The 19,528-nt window shown below is 38.9% G+C and overlaps 1 protein-coding gene and 1 non-coding gene across 6 annotated transcripts in view; one reads left to right on the top strand and one right to left on the bottom strand.

Moving 5' to 3' along the window:
* Positions 1 to 19,528, top strand: part of Dlg2 (discs large MAGUK scaffold protein 2) — an 857,262-nt gene that overhangs the window by 295,603 nt on the left and 542,131 nt on the right. For all 5 annotated transcript variants that reach the window (XM_059271442.1, XM_059271434.1, XM_059271427.1 and 2 more), the window contains exon 4: positions 9,742 to 9,866. In XM_059271442.1, coding sequence (XP_059127425.1) covers positions 9,742 to 9,866 — 125 coding nt within the window. The remainder of the gene's footprint in view (positions 1 to 9,741; positions 9,867 to 19,528) is intronic.
* On the bottom strand, positions 15,667 to 15,739 carry Trnaa-agc (transfer RNA alanine (anticodon AGC)). Its single transcript has one exon. It is a non-coding gene; the product is annotated as a tRNA-Ala (tRNA).

Raw genomic sequence — 19,528 nt, 5'->3', positions numbered from 1 at the left:
TTACCATGTCTTTTACTAAAACACCAGCAAAGCGTATTTAGTATTATTCTTTTTTCACCATCCTCAAACAGTGCAAAAAAAAAAATAAATCACATCTTGTTTGATTTTAGTTTTTTTGCTAATATACAAAGGAATAGCTTTTACTGTTAAACTTTCATCCATACATATCATGCTACTTAAAGATATTTTAGTGTTAGTAATTTACATCTAACTCCAAAGTTGTTATTTGTATTGTTTAGGTAAAGACTGGTCAAGGTCTAAGGCAGAAGTGGTAGAGCTGGGATGAAACATGGCAGGAGTAGTTAATTACAGTGCTCCCATTTTGCATGTATACAAAGGACTTTCACTAAACAGTTTTTTTTATTACATTTACTTGTTTTATGCTGGGGGTGGGGTGCATGTGTGTAGGTGCATATCTGTAGAGATCAGAAGACAATTTGTGGGGGGCGGGGGGCAGTCCCTTTCCTTCTACCATATGGATCTAAGGGATTGAGTTTAGGTCATCAATCCCAGTGCTAGGCACCATTATCCTCTGAGCCATGTCACTAGACCATATGGTGTGTGTTCATTCCCACTCCTACTAGCCTAGTTAAGATGGGTGAGGGTAGGAGTAAGAGATGAAAACCTATTAAGTCAGAGTCTCCACTAGTAATTACTCTATTGCCATTTTAAGCAGAGTTCTGTTAAGGGAATCACAATCTACTGTTATGAGAATGCAGATCTACAGTGCTGCTCAAAAATGCTAGGATGAAAGAATGACATGTTGGGGTGGGTAGCACTCATTGTCAACCTGACAAAACCTAGTCGCCTAGAGATGTGTCTCTGAGTATAGTGTGGAAAAACAGAAGCAGAAAGATTCCTGCACTGTAGATGGCACCCTTCCCTGGCCAGAGGATCCTTAGAATGTGATTGAGCAGAGCACTGGAATGGACCCATGCCTTCATTGCTCTCTACTTCCTGAGACCGGTGTGACCAGCTGTCTGGAGACCTACCACACAGACTTTTCCCCAAAGAAATGGACTATAGCCTGGAAGTGCGTTCTAAAACAAACTCTTTCTGACCTAAGTTACTTTTGTTCAAGTATTTTTTTTTCCAACACACACACACACAAAAATTAAGACCAGGGTAGTTAATATCAGAAAAAAAACTTAAAGGGATTGATCATTTTAGAACTATCCTCACAGTTTAAAGAATAAAATGTCAATTTCAACAGTTAGAAGATTGCAAAAATTGCTACTGAGGAAACAAGAAAGATCATACACATTGATGTTTGAAGAGAAAATGAGAAAAGTGTACTTTTGGAACACAATGAATCTCTGTTTATATAAAGTGATGAATAAGGAACGAGGAAGTTAGTTGGGATAGAGGAAGGAGAAGCAAGATAGTCTGAAACAAGAATTTCTCTAGTAGTAGATGGATCCAGAGAAAGCTAAGGACACATTTGAATATTGGGCCATTCCCTCCATCTGAGGACCCAGGTAGACCACAGGTTTTTGAGAAGAGGTATTGAATCCTTTATGTTATTTTGTTTTCAGAGTCTGATACAATATTGAATCCATAGCATTTACTCAGATAAACATGGGATTAATGAGATGATTCAGCCATTATCCTTTTTATGGCAAAATTAAGTAACCTCCTTCACCTGACCTTTCCTTCTTAGCTCAGTCATACAAATGCATTTGATTTTTTTCCAGTTTAGTTTAACTCAGCAAACATTTACTGAGCATTTGCTTTCTCAAATTGGATTGAAATCAAGAAATGTCACTGGAAATGCAGTGTGGATCTGTCTTCTAAATGCTGATAATTTAAAGGAAAAGATATTTGTCTTAGGGCTTCTATTGCTGCAATGAAAGACCATGGCAAAAAAGCAATTTTTGGAGGAAAGGGTTTATTCAGCTTACGCTTCCATATTGCTGCTCATCACCAAAGGAGCTGATGTAGAAGCCATGGAGGAGTGCTGCTTACTGGCCTGCTTCACATGATTTGCTCAACCTTCTTATAAAACACTAGTCCAGGGCTGGAACCACCCATAATGGCCTGGGCCTTCTCACATTGATCACTAATTAAGAAAATGCATTAGAGCTGACTCTTACAAAGGCATTTCCTTTTTTTTTTTTTCTTTGGTTTTTGGAGACAGGGTTTCTCTGTGTAGCTTTGGCGCCTTTCCTGGAACTTACTCTGTAACCCAGGCTGGCCTTGAACTCACAGATACACCTGCCTCTGCCTCCCGAGTGCTGGGATTAAAGGGGTGTGCCACCACCACCTGGCTGAAGGCATTTTCTTAGTTGAGGCTTCTTCCTCACTGATGACTTGAGCTTGTGTCAAGTTGACATAAAACCAACCAGTACAATGGTCAAGTCGTTTTGTATTCAGTTTGTGTTATGCCCAAAGTTATGCAGAAGCATAGAGGGAAGCTCTGCTTTGTCTCCATGAAGCAGTTGGAGAACACATCACAGATAACAGATGACATAGGATTTGTTATTGGAAGACAAATTGAGTACTGAAGAGAGGGGAAGCATTCTAGGCAGAAAAGCAGTTCTGTTCAGTTAAGTTCATGCAAGAATTTGTTCAGTTCTTTCCATATAATTTGTTCAGTTCTTTCCATATCCATGTACTACGTGATTCTGGCACAGAAAATGCATAACTGAATTGTTATGCTTTGAATGGATGTTGGCAATAGAATGCGGCAGGTAAGGATGTAAGCAAGTACAGTACAATGTGCTGTGTGCAAAAATGAGTTGTAAAACAGTTACAAAACTATGTAGAGCAAATGAAGGGAAAATCTATACAGAGTCAGGACTTCGTGTGCTAGCAAGGGGATATGTGAGGCTCCACAGGGAAAGCAGAAATGAATCATGGCAATAGTGAGCAGTTTACAAAAGGCTGACCCTGAACTCTGTCTCTGGCTTGCACATGTTTTCTTTCATCCTCACAATGTTGGGCTGTATGGCAGCCATGAGAATGTGCTTCCCAGACTGCCAACTCCAGGAGCATAATTCACAGGAGCCCAGCTGCAGTACTATGAAAGCTGAAATTTATTCTGAAGTTTGCCCCAAGGCCATGCTTCCCAAGGGCTGCTCTGAACAGCCAATGACTGAGTGCTGCAGGGCTATAGAGTTAGGGTGCATTCTGGGAGACAGAAGAGTCATCTCATCTTGTGTATTCCACAGAGGCACTCTAGAAGGTTGCTACCTGATCTCCTTCCTATTCTCTTTCACTTGGTGTGAGGGGGAGTCCAAGTGCATAGTTACATCATGGCTCTCCCAGCATCTTCTGGCCTTTTCTCCATCTTCTTTCACAGTCATTATTTCCCTTAATAAAATTGCCTCATTTAATCCTGTCTTGACACATGCTTCTCAGAAGACTTAAAATAACACATACTGTGTGTGTGTGAAGGGGGATGGAATTCTAACATTTCACATTTGATATTTCATTAAGAAAGAGTAATTCCTTGGTTCCTTCAAGGAAGAAAAATAATCCAACAGTTGGCCCGTATTTCAGAGTTGTTATATCAGAGAGCTGAGGAAGGGCTCTCACCTTTAGAAGAAAGGGACACGGTCACCCCCTACTTTTGACCATACCCACTGCAAAGACTATTTGTCATTTCACTTCATTCTTGTTCTTCTGTTCTTTTATCTCCTAAGCCCGCCCCCCTCCTTGATGTCCTTTTACATTTTTAATCTCCATGGGCTTTTAGGCTTGATAGTCATCACTGAGCACACAGCCCGATGAGAGGGAAGGGATAAAGTGCTCATGAGATGGTGGAGTGGAATAAAGACCGGAAGCAGGAAAAGCAGTGAGAGCTGATGAAGTCTGAAAGTGGGAAGGAGGTGATGGAAGTTGAAAGACACTGGTTGTTTATAAGGTATAGCTCAAATGGACAAAATCTGTGTGTTTAATAACATGTGTGGACCGATGGGCAAGCGGGAGTCAAGGATAACTATCATAAGATGCCCCAGTTCTCTCTTAAGTCTGTGCACACACTGTTCTAAACAGAAGTCTTTTTAAATGATTTTTCTGGGAACTGCAGCAGATGCATCATTAAAAATAAATGACTTAATGGCAAGATAAGAGAAGCTCCAATTGCAACCAACCTTCACTGAGAAATGATCAAGAAACTAAGACACTTTGTTGAAATTTGTGAGAAATATGTGTCTATTTCTAATGGCATTACAGGATATAAATGTTCCTGGAACTTCTTTTAGATATTTTTGCAATAACCCTTTTTATTTTACTTCCCTCAAAGAAGTCATTGCCTAGTACCTACAATATGGAAATCACTCAATGATTATTGCCAAGTAATTATTATTCTTTCTCAAGGTACCAGTAATTTTCCTTCCTCTCTGTTGGCACCAACAGTTCTCTCAAACTCAATTAACATTGTAAATGAACTTGATTTACTTCTTCCAAATTTGCTTTCCCATCTTGCATGTGCCATAGTGAGCCCTGTGCTAGTCTCCACATCATCTGCTTCCATCTGACTGGCAGCTTTGTGACATGGCTGTTATTCTCTCCATTTGACAGAAAAGAAAACTAGACTCAAATTTGAGAATGGCAGAATGAATAATCAATTTCAGGTCCAAACGCTCCATGCTTATTTACTAATGTCCTTCTAAGCCAAGAGTTCTAATATATTCCTATAATCCCAGTTACTTGGGTGTCTGGGGCAAGAGGATGGCAAGATTAAGGCTATGCTGGGTAACTTGGTGACACTTCTCTTACAATAAAAAGGACCAGCAGTGTGGCTTAGTGATAGAGTGTTTGCCTAGCATGCTCAAGATCCTGGATTCAGTCTTCGATACCTACCACAAGACACTAGATGAGAGTAGGAGATTTGAACTCGGGCTTGTGCAACAACTGTTCTGACCCACTGAGTGATTTTCCTAGCCCATCACACTATTTTGAACCATGTCTCTGTTATACGGATGTTTGACTTCAGGAATGTGGGCGTGTGTGTGTGTGTGTGTGTGTGTGTGTGTGTGTGTGTGTTTCTTTAGAAAAATAATGCTACAACAAAGCATTGCATATATCCATAGCTATTTCTCTGGGATAAATTCCTAGAACAGGATTACAGAAAATAGTATTTTAAATAAGAATTTAATTTCTAAATTAGAAAAAATTTTACGTCTGTAGAACAGTATAAAAAAGCATAAGATTTTGTTATGACTTATCTTTCTCTTTGACAATGTTTTTTGAGGAATAATTTAAAAAAAAAAAAAAAGAGGATCCTTCCTAGGGAAGTGGTGTTTGTAATACTGGCAAATGTCAGTTGTTGTTGAACTGGCTTGTTCTGTTCGGTGAGAGGAGATACTGCTGACACATGCAGCAGGAAGAAGAACCATTTAACTAGACAATGGCCTGGGCTTTTGCAGGGTAGTCAGCAAATGTGGAAAACTGTGACCAAGAGAACGAATGGTGCCGCCACACATCAATCATGGAATCTTCCCAACTCCCTGTACACAAAAGCCGACCTAGAACCCTTTACAGGTGTTGCCCTCACCAGCAGGACACCTCTAGTTTCTATTGATGGTGTTGGACTTCAACATTTAATTTATTAGCCACATTTTTCAGGATCTAAGAGTGTCAGCCAGAGGTCAGCCCATTCCCATGGAGAGATGCCACTTAGACAAGGAAAGAGCTGAGACCTGCCCCTGCAGCCAGAGCCTCTGGGACAGTTGTCAGGGGATTGAAATGACTCAGCCATGGAGAGCAGCAGGCAGCTTTTTCTTAGGCTGCAATCCTCTGTGTGTTGCAGGCTGGTGGCAACAGCTGGGAGAAACAGGAAGGGAGGGGGAAAGCACTTCTAATCAGTTTCTACCTAAATTCAGACAAACCTCTCCTAAAACGCACAGTGACTAACCAGGCCCTTCTGGAAGATTGATTTTAGTAGGACTACAAAAGCTTTTGAGAATTCGTGAGATCAGAAACACAAGGCACGTTAACTTATGTTTATATCTACATCTTTCCGTTGTGGATTCCCCATCCATTCATCCTTTTCCGTGGAGTGAGTTTGGGGTCAGAGAAATGCATAGTATGGAACAGAAGAACCACCAACTTCTCTGTATGGTAATCAGTTCTCAAAACAGTGGTTAAGTGTTCCTTTGTCATTGTCAGAGCAGTTACTTTCAAGATTTGTTGAATCACAGAATGTTTTTAAAACACAGTAGTGATCAACTTTGCCTTCTAAAATATCTTAAAACATTTCCTTTTCCCCATTGCAAGAGTAGTTTTCCTGTATCTAGTCAGTATCCCTAAAGAAGCCCCTAAAGTCATCCATCTTCATTCTTGATAGATTTTTGAGGCCTCATACTTTTTGAGTAGTCAGCTACTTTCTGAGTGAAAGGTCCCCCAGCACTTCCCCAACTTGGACATCCCTACATCATTGTTCCTTCTGGAGCTAAGCCACAATCTGAATATTCAAGCCCTACCATTTTCATTCTTATATTTATATTGGATAAATGGCTTCTACTTCCACAATTCATTCCTCAAAGAATCATAGACTTCTAATGTGTCCTGTGAGAGTCTTCTCTTTAGTACAATTTGTGCACATTCTCAGTAGGTGTTACAACTAATCACTCATTCACGAAATCTTTATTAATAATACTGTGTGCCAGATAAGTCTCCAATAGGAAGTAAACTGTTTCTACATTGAACATAGCTTGAGAATATGAGACCTCGAAGCCCAACCCCACAATAAGATCATACCTACACCAACAAAGCCACACCTCCTAATAGTGCCACTCCCTGTGAGCTTATGGGGCCAATTACACTCAAACTACCAAGTGCACTATTCTTACAAAGTCCAGAGTCTGCTTCTAGGCATCTGTTCCAGTCAGCTCTCCTGTAACTCCAGCCCCAGGAGCACTTACAACCTCTTGAGGCCTCCCAGGGAACTGCACTCATGTGCACAAACCCACACACAGTTTGTTTCCTATTGCCTGTGAATCAAGATGCAGAACTCTCAGCTCTTTCTCCAGCACCATGTCTGCCTGCGTGCTGCCTGCCATGACAATAATGGACTAAATCTCTGAACTGTAAGCCACCCCAATTGAATGTTTTCCTTTATAAGAGTTCCCATGGCTGTGGTGTCTCTCCACAGCAATAGAAAGCCTAACTAAGACAGTATGCATTCTTAATAGCTAACCATCTGCATTCTCTCTTTTGTATTTTTAGAGATATGCATGTTTACTTTGGACACATATTGTTATATGTGGTTATCTAAGTCTATCTTATCTTCAGTGTTTTTCCTTATTTGGGGAGTCAATAGCTTTAGATTTACTTATGAGAATATGCAGTATTTATCTTTTGGTCTTTTGTATACTCCACTTAGCATAGTATTCTCTAATTCTATGTGATTGCAAATGATAGGATCACTTCCTTTTTGTAGGTTGAATATCATTGTATACCAAATTCTCTTTATCCATCCACTCCATGATGCATGTTTACTTTGACCACGAAAGTTGACTTTCTTGCAAGCAGAGTCTTGTTGTGTCAGCCAGTCGGGCTAGAACTCATGATCCTCTTGCCTCTGGCTCTCCAATGTTGATATTACAGGAATGTGTCCATAGTTCTGGATTGTTATTTTGCTCAGCACAGCATGAGGACATAGAGATCTTGACAGACATCTCTAAGTCTCTACACATTGATGTCAAAATGTCAGGAGAATAATAAGAAGAGGGAATGCTGGAGCTTTGTTAGCTCTGTTTTCAGTTTCTTGAGGAATTTACTCCTGTTTTCTGTGATGACTGTACTAGTTCACATTCCCAACAATAGTACATAAGGCCTGCTTTCTGCCACATTCTCTTAGCACTTCTTTTGTCTTCATAATACCCACTCAAACACTTGAGAAGTGAAACTGCTTTGTGGTTTTCGTGTGGCTGGAGTTGGAGTTCCAAGTGGTTGTAAACTACCTAACATTGGTTCTGGGAATCTGACCCAGGTTCTCAGAAGGAGCAGAATATGCTCTTAATGACTGAACCATCTCTTCAACCCTTCTAATTTTTCATGATTTATTTTAGTGGGTCTGTGTGTGTGTGTGTGTGTGTGTGTGTGTGTGTGTGTGTGTGTGTGTCTGTCCATGGTATTATCTGTCATGTGTCTACAGGTGCCCACATACAAAATATAGAATTTTACTTGCTTTTGACTAATGTTAAATGTTAAGCTTTTAATATAAATATACAACTGTGGAAGGAACCCTCAAAAATTCCCTTTTCTTAAATTCATAAATAAAAGAGAGTGCTAAGCCAGGGCTGGAGAGATGAAAGAGCACTTGATGCTCAAATATGTGCTATTCCTCACCCAGGAAGAAGACCTTGAATTCGCAGCACACATGGGCATAGACACACTCACCTGCAGCCTCAGCAATGGTCATGGGAAAAGACAGAAGGTTGGCAAGGGCTTGTTGGTCAGTCAGCCAGCCTAGGTAAAAAATGACAAGCTTCAGGTTCAGTGAGACTCTGTCTCAGGAGAAGGTTAGAAAGTCATAGAGGAAGGCATCTAACATTTTCCTCTGGTCTCTTCAGGTATACACATATGTGTATGTACCCCCACCCCTGTATGCACACACAAGCATACTCACAAAAAAATATGGCTAAACATTACCTTGACATTTATTGTAGCATAACTATCAATTTATAGCTGACTTATCTTGACATTGAGGTTTTATGACTAATTGAGTGCCCTAATTAATTTCTCGGGATTAAGTGTTAAACTCTTACTCTTTATCTGTTTTTACCCTACAGTGAAACTTAATCAAGCAGTCATAAATTGAGTAAGCTCTGTTTGTTGTACTAGCATGAACATAATTAAATATGTATCAAAAAGCCAGTGAAAGAAGTGATGGCCTATGATCTCAATGAGATATTACTTTACCATTTAAAATCGTTAATTTTAAAAGTGCCTAGATGTACAGAAAGAACTTAAAATATAATATGAACTGGAAAAACATCAGAACACAATTGTGGAAACAGAATGTAACCATGGTGATATGGATTAAAGGGGATATGTAAATAACAAACGTTTGGAGATGATAAGTGAATTTTGAGGGAACTTTTATTATGCCTTATTTTTGGAAGGTACATGAATATTGGATGTCAATTACTGTAATCTAAAGAAGTGTGAAAAGTTTATTAGAATATGAACTACTCACACTTTCATGCTGAAGAAGTAGCACACAGCTTGTCTCTTGCCACTGCAAATAAACCTTGTGCATCACTGGAAGTATTTGGTGTGGCTCTAGATGGGAGTCCTGCCTTCTGAAGTCTGAATGTGTTACTCACATAGGAGCCATTTATTTGACAAATAATTCATACAGCAACAAAAGTAAAAGCAACAAGGCAAAGCCACACAAATTTCACTATTCAAACACATTTTGGTTTTTATACAACTCCTTTCTGTTTTTCATGTGAATGTGTATTTTCACAGCTGATATTCTAAGGATTCTTTGCATTTCCCATGTGCTTAATTTTCAAATTTTCTTTGTAATGAACTCATGGCTATCTTAATTGCTGCATAAAAGCAGCATTGTTAAGTAAAAATTATGCCACTCTTTGAGTTATTACAAAGCAAAGACATGCGAGTTCTGACCTTGCTCTGTCTGCTGACAGAGAGCTTTATATCTTTGTACATAAGACTGCTACCCCCAAATTTCCATTTGAGTAGTAACATGATAACACAAAAAGCAAGGGGAACTGGGTTTTAGATGACGACATGTCATTTAATATCCACTTATTGTTCCTACAGGGAAATTCAGGCCTGGGATTCAGTATTGCTGGAGGGACAGATAATCCCCACATTGGAGATGACCCTGGCATATTTATTACGAAGATTATTCCAGGAGGTGCTGCGGCAGAGGATGGCAGACTCAGGTAAAGATTGAAAGCATGAAAATGACTTGGGGGTTGATCCACTGCATCAGTGAGTCACTTTGTACCTTTGGAGAATGATAATTCTATAAAACTTCTGGACTTAGAAGGTTATCAAAGCTTCCTGTAGTGACTCTTCATACTTGCTGAATTTCAAGTCGTATTTAATTTGTGCATGTTGATAGCTACCAAATGTGAAATTGGATCAGACACTTAGGGAGGGGTTATAGATACAGCTTTGATTCTCATGGGACCCTCTGTCTACTTGGAAAGAGTAACAATATGAATTAATGAGTCAGCAATGTAGTATCTAGAATCAACACTGTACACAGCATTAGGAAATCATGTGCTGGTATGGACATGGATACAGAAGCATTCTTAGGGTATTCTCTAGATGTTTAGAGAGAGTCAGAGAAACTGTCCTATTGGAAGATTTTAGATCTTAAAATGTAATTGGATAATACATTAAGTAAGTGCATAAATTTAAGCTGGAACATGGAGAAAGAGCAAACTATCTGGGAGAATAAAACAAGAGCAGCTTTCTTTGAAAGAAGACTAGGTATTGAGTTTAAGGGGTGGAGTAGAGCCGAGATAGCACCCAGGGAAAAGCAGTAGCTGCTGGAGCTAGGCCCTGCTCTGTTAGAACCTAGAAATAGGTTGTGAAAATAAGAATCACCCATATGGAGCAATTAATAAGTAAAATAAAATGCAACCAGGAATTAAGAACAACCTCTAAAAGGCACAAAATAAATAAGGCTTCAGAAACTTATGGAAGCCATCCTACACATAGTTTATATATTATGTAGTATATAATATATGATAATGTATAATACATAATGTGACACTACCTGCTTAAAGATCCTCATAGGCCAAAAAGATTTAATTATATCAATACATTTTTAAAATTACTTTTTAAACAAAATCTCACAATATAGACAAGTCTACCCTCACACTTGTGGTACTATTCCTTCAAACCGTCAAATGCTGGGATTATAATCACATGCCACTATACCTGGTTATATCTTTATGTCATCTATGATGTAGATATAAGTGGCTTAATAAATGCCTGCTAAGTAGATGCCTTTGATATTAATAAGTAAATGGAGAAGAAGAAAGAGGGAAAATTGACCTAGGGTGTGGAAGGATGTTGAAGGAGGTAATTCATGAGGCTTGTGAAAGACTATAGGGAAGATTCTTCAAGAAGGATTGGTGGGGTGCAGATTTTACTGTAGGAGAAAGAAAAAGGACACATTACTGCATGCAACAGGAACAGCTGGGACTATATAGCCAAGGATGGATGAGAAATCAACAGAGAGAATATCACTAAGAAAAAAATATCAGTCATAAGACAAATTCCAGCTAAAGAAATAAGGTCCTGGCTGAAGAAAGGCTACAGTGATAAGATATTAAAGGGCAGAATATAATACCCAGGAAGAAGAGTTTCTGCCCAATTGATTCAGGACAATTCTTGCTGAAACTGAACTGAGTGGGCTAAAGCTAAATCTCATGATCAAGACCTCCAGAGAGAGAGAGCTAAGGGGATCCTTGTTCTGGTTTGGTAAAGTTAGTCTGGCAGCTAGTTAAGGCAGGTCCTGTGGATAAAGATGGCATTAGCCAGCATGGCATAACATTGAGAAATGTAACCTGAGTAGCAGGAATATAAACTTCATGTCCTGGCTCAGTCTGTTTTCATTACCCATGAATAGTCTGTTCTTCTATTTTCCCTTTGAAATAGGCAAAGACACTTGTTCCCCATCAGACCATTCTGATACAGTGGTTACATTAGACGGCTGCAGCTTGGCAGCTGGAAGAGGAAAGTTGTGGTTTTGTTGTTGCTGTTTGTTTGTTTTGTTTTGTTTTGTCTTGTTTTGTTTTCTCAGGTTCATTTGCAAGTGGTTTCATCCAGAAAAGAGTTCCATAGGAAATGCATGCTTTGTGACAATTAAATTTCCAAGTTGAATTGAATGGTTTTCAGAGATGAAATATCCATGTTGAACAGTCAGAGATTTGAAACACATGTGAGTGTAACTCTGTAAGTCAAGAGGAGATTGTGTTTGAATCCTAGATAGGCTCCATTTTATATGTTTAGACATGAGCTGGGTATGCTGACTTATGCCTATAATCCTAGCATTTGAGGTGGTGGTGCAGGAGGATGGCCATGAGTTTGAGGCCAGCCTCAGCTAAAGGGTGATTTCCAGGCCAACCAAGGCTACACCATGAGACTGCTTCAATGAGAGTGTAACAGGTGAAAATGAAACCAAACTGGTTATGGGACTACTTTAGAAATCTTTAGGCCTGATCAGCATCCTCAAATGTTTGCTATCTGAAACAGAAGGACCGTTCACCTCCTAGTAAATTCTGCCTCTGGGTTTGAGATGTAACAGTCACTATGTTACCTGCTTGCCCTGCAGTTAGGAATAGATAACAGCATTTCTGAGAGAACTGCTTCTTGTTGCCTGCAGTCATGAGTGAAAATCTCATGCCTACAGAAATGAGAAATTATAATCCTTGAAAACTTAATTCCATAATTAAGTTACACATAATCCTGAGAGGTAACATTTGTAGAACCTTCATTATACATGGAACATTCTTATTTATATCCTGAGCTACAATTTCCTTTATTCTGATCTTTGTTTATTAGCCCTTATTCTGGCCTCCCAGCTATGCCTGAAAAATCTGAAAATTTCTGTCCCATGCTCCTCCCTGAAACAATAAGATATACTTAGTCTCTAATTTAGAATACATTCTTTGTCTGTATGAGAGAACTCTTGGGTCTCCCCTTCATTTTGGTAGATCCTTCAAATATTACTAAGACTGCTCCCTCCCATGTTCTTGACTGATGTAGAGACATCTAGAGTTCAAAGACAACTATCAGCTGAAAATATGACTTGTGATTTAAATATAGACTATGAAAATTGGGGAGGAAATTATGTCCAAGATCCATATTTTATGGAAGGGGAAACTGAGTTTAGGAAGAGTGACACCCAAAAGCATAAAGTATTTGTCATAAAACATCAAAATATTTTGATTCAAATAATGAGTGATCTGAAGTACTGTCAAGAAAGAATAATACACAGGTCCAAACTAATGCCATATAAGCATTTTCTCAATGTGAAGGGAGCAGTGTATAAAGCTGGAGTGACAGGCCCCAAGGAGTGCTTTGTCTGGTCACTAGTCCCGAGGCCACTGAGAGAATTGTACTGTACAAACTCCAGGAAGGCATGGATTTAGTATCTGGAAATCCCTGAACTAACCTTAGCAGAGTGAAACTCCCCTCACTGGTGTTTTCTGTCTGCCAGATGATGATGGTGCTGGCTATGTCACCAAGGTGTTCTGAAGGTTCAGTGAGATTGCCTAAGCCCAAAGCTATGCCGGCCACATAATAGGCACTAAAGAAATGCTTTCAACACTTTCTCCTTATCTGCCTGACTACATGTCCCTAGCCCCCATTTCACTCTCTCTGCCCTTTCCAAGTTTCTTGTTCCTATCTATTTTAGTCCTCTTTTCTATTGATTATATGATAGCATGATATTAAAATGGAACTTTAAAATGGAAAAGATATAATTTTAAGCTTGTAAACATTTAATGAATGTCTAGGCAGTGATGGAATATGTATGTGTGTGTGTGTGTGTGTGTGTGTGTGTGTGTGCGCGCGCGCACACACGCATGCGCGCGCACTTCTGGAAATCTTACAAAAATGAGAAACTTTTTTGTACATGCTAAACTGTACCCAAAACAGTGTGGTTGTACAGGTTTAAAGCAAAGGTAAATTTAGAAGTGGACTTCTCCCCAAATAAACTAGACTCCAGAAAACAGTACACTAGTTAGAACAAGAGGATCTGAGTTTCCTAGCTATGTGCCTTGGTCCCTTTGAAGCCCTCTGTTCTCTGGTTGCCTCACTGCCACGTTTGACATATGGCCATGTAGCTCAAGAAACTTACGGAGAAGATTATATGAAAGAGTAGATCCATGAAGAAGTCAGGTAAACTGTGAGACCCCCAATGTAACTCAGTTATCGGTAGACCCAGCAACTCAGCTTAACACTAACTTGAGCCCCAAGCCTTCAGAAGCTAAGAATAAACATAGTACTAGAAGAAACTCATAGTATGACCACACACCCCCAATATTCAGAGCCTTGCACACATTCCTGGTTTAGACCAATAATTGATGGAAGAAACATTTTTCACAATATGTTGTCATTATTCCCCATACTCACATGTAGACAATGGCAACCAATGGTAGATTTCTATGTTTCATTTGCAGTTATTTAGTTAACAGTAAGATGGAATTTTGAAGAACTTACTCGTCACCAGTATTTTGCCTTCTAGAAGCAGCCATTATGATTGGATAGCATCCTTTGGCTTTAAAAATTAAAATGTGATGGAAAGGTCATTAATTTTCCTTCAGAGAAAAATAGATACATTTCCATCTTCCAAAGAATGGTTTTTGTAACATAAAAAGTCTCCAGTGTCACCTGATGTCCCTAGATTGCCAATGACCAATTTTGACATGTCTTCCTAAGGAAGAGCCATCACACATGACATCCTTTGCTTGGCTGTGCAGCAATGACATTTTACACAATGGTGCATTTATTAAACCTGTCCACAGCATAAAACCAAAGTGCAGAAGAGGGCTGCTTGCCAGTTTCCTGACAAGTGACACAATTTAATCTTCTAGCCCTCAACACAATCATTTCTATTTCTTGACAGAATGAAAAAAAAGTGTTATTTTCTTTAGGTCTATTGCTTCATTTATTTGCTCTATGTCTGTTTACAAGTAAGGTTGCTTATAAAAGCCAAGTCAATGTGCATGTTCATTTCAAACTATAATATTAATTATGCTGAGATCACACCCTACTGACAAGCTGACTAGAATGTATTCCCTGTGTGTAAACTATAACATTGTCTTTCTTACTGTCCTTGAACAGTCATATCTTTGTGGTTTCATTAATTTATATTCATTAAGTCACAAATGATTTAAGATGAGAACATGTGAAAACTGGAAAGGAAGGAAGATTGAGGGAAGCAGAAGAGGAAAAGACAGAAATAATGAAAAGGTTAATGAATAAAGAATGATAATCATCAGAAAGTTAAGGTATCCTATAATTAGGAAGTGGAGAAAATAAACCTAACTTTGAATCTTTGTCTGAAAGTCACAGGCACCAAGTTGAACAAAGAGAATAGCTTCTAGCATGGTAGTGTGAACCTCATACTGAAGAACACACTTTCAGACAGTCTAAGGAAATACAATATTCCCACCAAGTGAAATAATGTAAGAGATCACTTAACCACTAAAGAATGATCTATTTTTCAGTTCCATGAATGTCTGTGATTGCACGTAAGAACTTCATGGGTCACCCAGGTATAACATTTCCATCTTTACCATAACCCAACCATTCAAGTGACTGATCAGGCTAAATTTTCTATTCCAAAGTGGAGACTTTTGGTGCCTTCAAAGTTAAGTCAACTTTTCTTTTATTGTTTTTCTGTTGTCAAAGCAGGTCATAAACCCAGCTGCGACTTTGAACAGAAGATCCCATTGAGAAGGGATACCACTCTTCCAGGCAAATGGCACCAGTGGCCTCCTTAGAAGGGTAAATGGTTGGAATTTCAGATGATTCATAGATTGTCCACTTCCATCTCTGGCTACAAAAAAAATAAAATAAAATAAAGGAAGTGAGAACAGTCCTGTCCTTTCTTTGGTTTACAGTCACTCATTCATCAGTCTTAATGTGCAGACAACCTACATGGACAAGAGAAAAACCTCTTTCCTGGTTTTTTGTTTTTGTTTTTGTTTTTGTTTTTTTTGAACTGAGAATCGAACCCAGGGCCTTGTGCTTGCTAGGCAAGTGCTCTACCACTGAGCTAAATCCCAAACCCTGAGAAAAACCTCTTTTCAAAAGTAACCTTGAAGTGACTGTCAGCAGGATGTCCCCAACAATTAAATATTACATGAGAAAACTTCTAAGTGATAAAAATCCAGCTGCACTTCTGCAAGGACACCAGGCACCCATCTGTCAGCTTTCAGAGCTTCAGAAATCCCCTCAAGGATTCCTCCTTTTTGTTCTCTCACTATATACTTGGATATGAGATGATTGAAATATTTTTGTGGCAAGTAAGACTTGGTTTGTTGTTGTTTTGAGAGTTCTGGATATCTGCATGCCAGAGAACGATTCTGGGACCCCACCTCACACCATACACAAACATTAACTCAACATGACTTATAAACCTAAATGTATAAGTTAAAACTATGAAACTTGCCAGGTGTGGTGGTGCATGTCTTTAATCTCAACACTAGGGAGGCAAAAGCAGGCAGATCTCTATGAGTTCAAGGCCATTAAGATCTACAGAGTGAGTTCCAGGACATCCAGGGCTATGCAGAGAAATTCTGTCTCAAAAAAAAGGAAAAATTTAAAAGCATATGAGTAACTCTTCATGACCTTAGATTAGTCAATGGTTTCCTAACATGTAAACAAGTCACAAACAGTAAATAGATAAATTGGACTTCACCTAAAAAGTTCTCTTGTTTTTAAAATACATTGTAAAGTTTAAAAAGCAAGCTTCCATTGCTAAAACACAGATACAATGTACATTTTCTTTAAATTAGCTTGCTGGGATCTCAAGTTTCTGATTCAGTTCTAGCTCATGCTATGTACATGGGGAGAAACTTCTGGCATCTTCTTTTTATCTGTAACCAGTTCTAATGAAGTGGGAGACCTGGAGACCCTTCATACCTAGGAGGCCTTAGGAAGTTACAGAACCTTCTTCACTGTGGCATCTTTATTCATAAAATGAGTGCTACAGAAGAATCTGAGGAGTTTTTCATTTCATAATTATATTCTAGTTGTCTGATGATTATTGAGAATCTGAGAAGTTCAGAACATTATTGCCATGGCCAAGAAATTGAGTTTTTTGTTCGGAATGAATTTCCAGTTCTCAGAAGACCTAGTCCTTAAGGCATTTTATAGCTAAGAGTTGATTTTAACTTTTACACGTCATGCCACTAGTTTTTATTTGTTTCTAATAACCTCTTAAGAAGGCATGTTGCCATTCCTGCAAATAAGCTTAACAGTTAGACACTAAAATCATAATAGTGTTAGAGCTCTTGGCTCCCCTCCCCCACTGGAATTAAAAAGCAAAAACAAACAAACTAACAACAACAACAAAAAAAAAAACAGAGCCAGGACAAGGCACTAGTTAAACTGGTAAGAACAGATTTTATTTTGAGGACTATTGCAGTAAGGGAAGAGACTTCAATATAGAAATGGGGTCATTTCTAAATCCCACATAGAGAAATGGAGATTTACAGACAAGGAGTGGGGTCATGTTTGGTAGACAGAGAATTGATACGAGAAAGCACTGGGGTAAAGGGAGAAATACTTGCTAAACTGACCTAACAGGATTATTCCTGAAGGCTCTGGTGATCAGATACCAGAGTGAGGGATTCTTCCTAAGCTGCTTTGGCAGGATTTTTGCTAAAAACAGCCATGCAAGTCTAACAAGGATGGACCCTGAATCCCAAGGTCAGAGCCTCAGTGAGAAGGGGCCTGACTAAAGTTCACTGAAGGAGAGGACTTAAATTTTACTGAGGTTATAGAATAGTAAGTACCAGGTCAACACCAACATTGGCAGAAGCTGTGGTAACTGTCAAAAAGAGTCTCACATGATCTGAGTTATTGCAAGCCAGGCAACCATTGGTACAGGGTACCCTTCATCCTCTGCAACATCTGTTACATGATACTCGAATCCTACCCCTGACCACCACCTCACCAGGGAAAACAAATTATACTTTAGTTTTCCAGAGGAAGTAAAAGTCAGATTTAAATTTTAGACTCCTCATAGTTCAACACCAGGAATTTTCAGCATCTGGAGAGCACCCTCAGTTCACAGCCCCTCCCCAAACACCCCTTTCATGCCTTTAGGACATGTAGATGGTGCTACAATTTATGTACCGAAGCTCCACCTACTTCTTAACATAATTGCTTTGGGGCCACTTCTGAACCTAAGACTGTGCACCAGGCTGGCATCATTAACCCCATGGATTTGAACTTGGCAAGAAGTTCAAATAGACACAAAAGCACAGTGCAATCCTTTGGTTAGACCATTCCCAGCTATATCTATTTGGGAATGAAAAGAGCAGACTCAAATGATTTGCCTTGTGCTGTGCTTGTAGATTCATCTTGCAATAACCATTAATATTAATTCCTTAAATGTTAAATGGAAAGTACGATAAAGGAAATATGCTCATAGTTTTCAGGCCCAATAGAACTAACATTAATAGGTACATGTGTTGTCTGTAGTGTTATTGGCTCTTAGAATTTCTTGTATTGAATTTGCAGTGTTTATTCCTACTGTCATGTGAAATTAGAAGAGAATTTTTTTCTTTTTTTTTCTTTTCTCTTAATGATACCTAAATTATTTGCTTTAGATGACTGCTATTTTATTGACAGATGCATCTTAGGAAAGAAGATATGAGACTCTTTAAATCCCATTAATACAGCAGTATTCTGTATGTCTAATGTGCCCTTGTTCATTCCTTAATCTACTCATTATAACATCCAGTGCTGTATCTTATCCATAATAGAACCGAACTCTTATATTTTTGGTTGTGAGCCATAGAAACTTAAATCTAATCAGAGCAGCCTTTCTCTTAGCTTATTACAGAGATGTCACTGTGTTTATTTACTTATGAATGGCTGCAACTCAAAATCTGCCCACTTCTTTCCCAGTACAGAATGTAGCTACAGTTATCTGAAGATGATTAACTGGGCATATACTTATGAATCTGTGAACACAAAGCCCTACCAACATGCAAGTCACAATATTAAAAGTTAAAGCACTAGGGATGGAGGGAAGGCTCATAAGCGGAGCATGTTCTGCTTTTGCAGAGGACCCAAGTTTGGTTCCCAACGTGCACATCAGATGACTTAAAGTCACCTGACATTCCAGCTCCAGGAAACTCAGTACTGTCTTCTAGTCTAATGGGGAACCTGCACTCATGTGAATATTTTCTCTCTCTCTCTCTCTCTCTCTCTCTCTCTCTCTCTCTCTCTCTCTCTCTCTCTCACACACACACACACACACACACACACACACACACACACATACACACACAAAACTGAAATAAATCTTTAATAAAATTAAACACACACACACACACACAATGATTGATTGGTGTGGATTGTAATCTAATTGTATAACAACCTGGTATCAAAAGATAATAAGAATCCACTAACTTTGTATTTAAAGATACTTGTATAAAGTAATTCATATTTCTTGTAGAAACTTTGGAAAATACAAGTATTTCTTAAGTTAAAATCATTAATAATCCCAACACCAATCTACTTATTGTATTCTTACATTTAAGTACGATTTCTTGTCTTGTCTTTTCTTTTGGGATGTGTGTGTGTGTGTGTGTGTGTGTGTGTGTGTGTGTGTGTGTGTGTGTTATGCTCTATGTGTTATGTTGTATGTGTGTGGTGTGTATGCTTACCACTGTAGGTGTATGAATGTACGCTTGGGTCTGTGTGTGTCTGTATGTCTGTCTGTGTATGCATGTGTGTATATGTGTGTTATGCTGATTGTGTTATATTGTGTGTGTGGTATGTATTTATCACTATAGGTGGGTATATGACTGTGCATTTGTGTCTGTGTGTCCATGTGTCT

Source organism: Peromyscus eremicus, chromosome 1 (assembly GCF_949786415.1).
Source record: "Peromyscus eremicus chromosome 1, PerEre_H2_v1, whole genome shotgun sequence".
In the NCBI taxonomy this organism is placed as follows: domain Eukaryota; kingdom Metazoa; phylum Chordata; class Mammalia; order Rodentia; family Cricetidae; genus Peromyscus; species Peromyscus eremicus.
The sequence above is the reverse complement of the archived record's forward strand: the minus strand, read 5'-3'. Positions and strand labels throughout refer to the sequence as shown.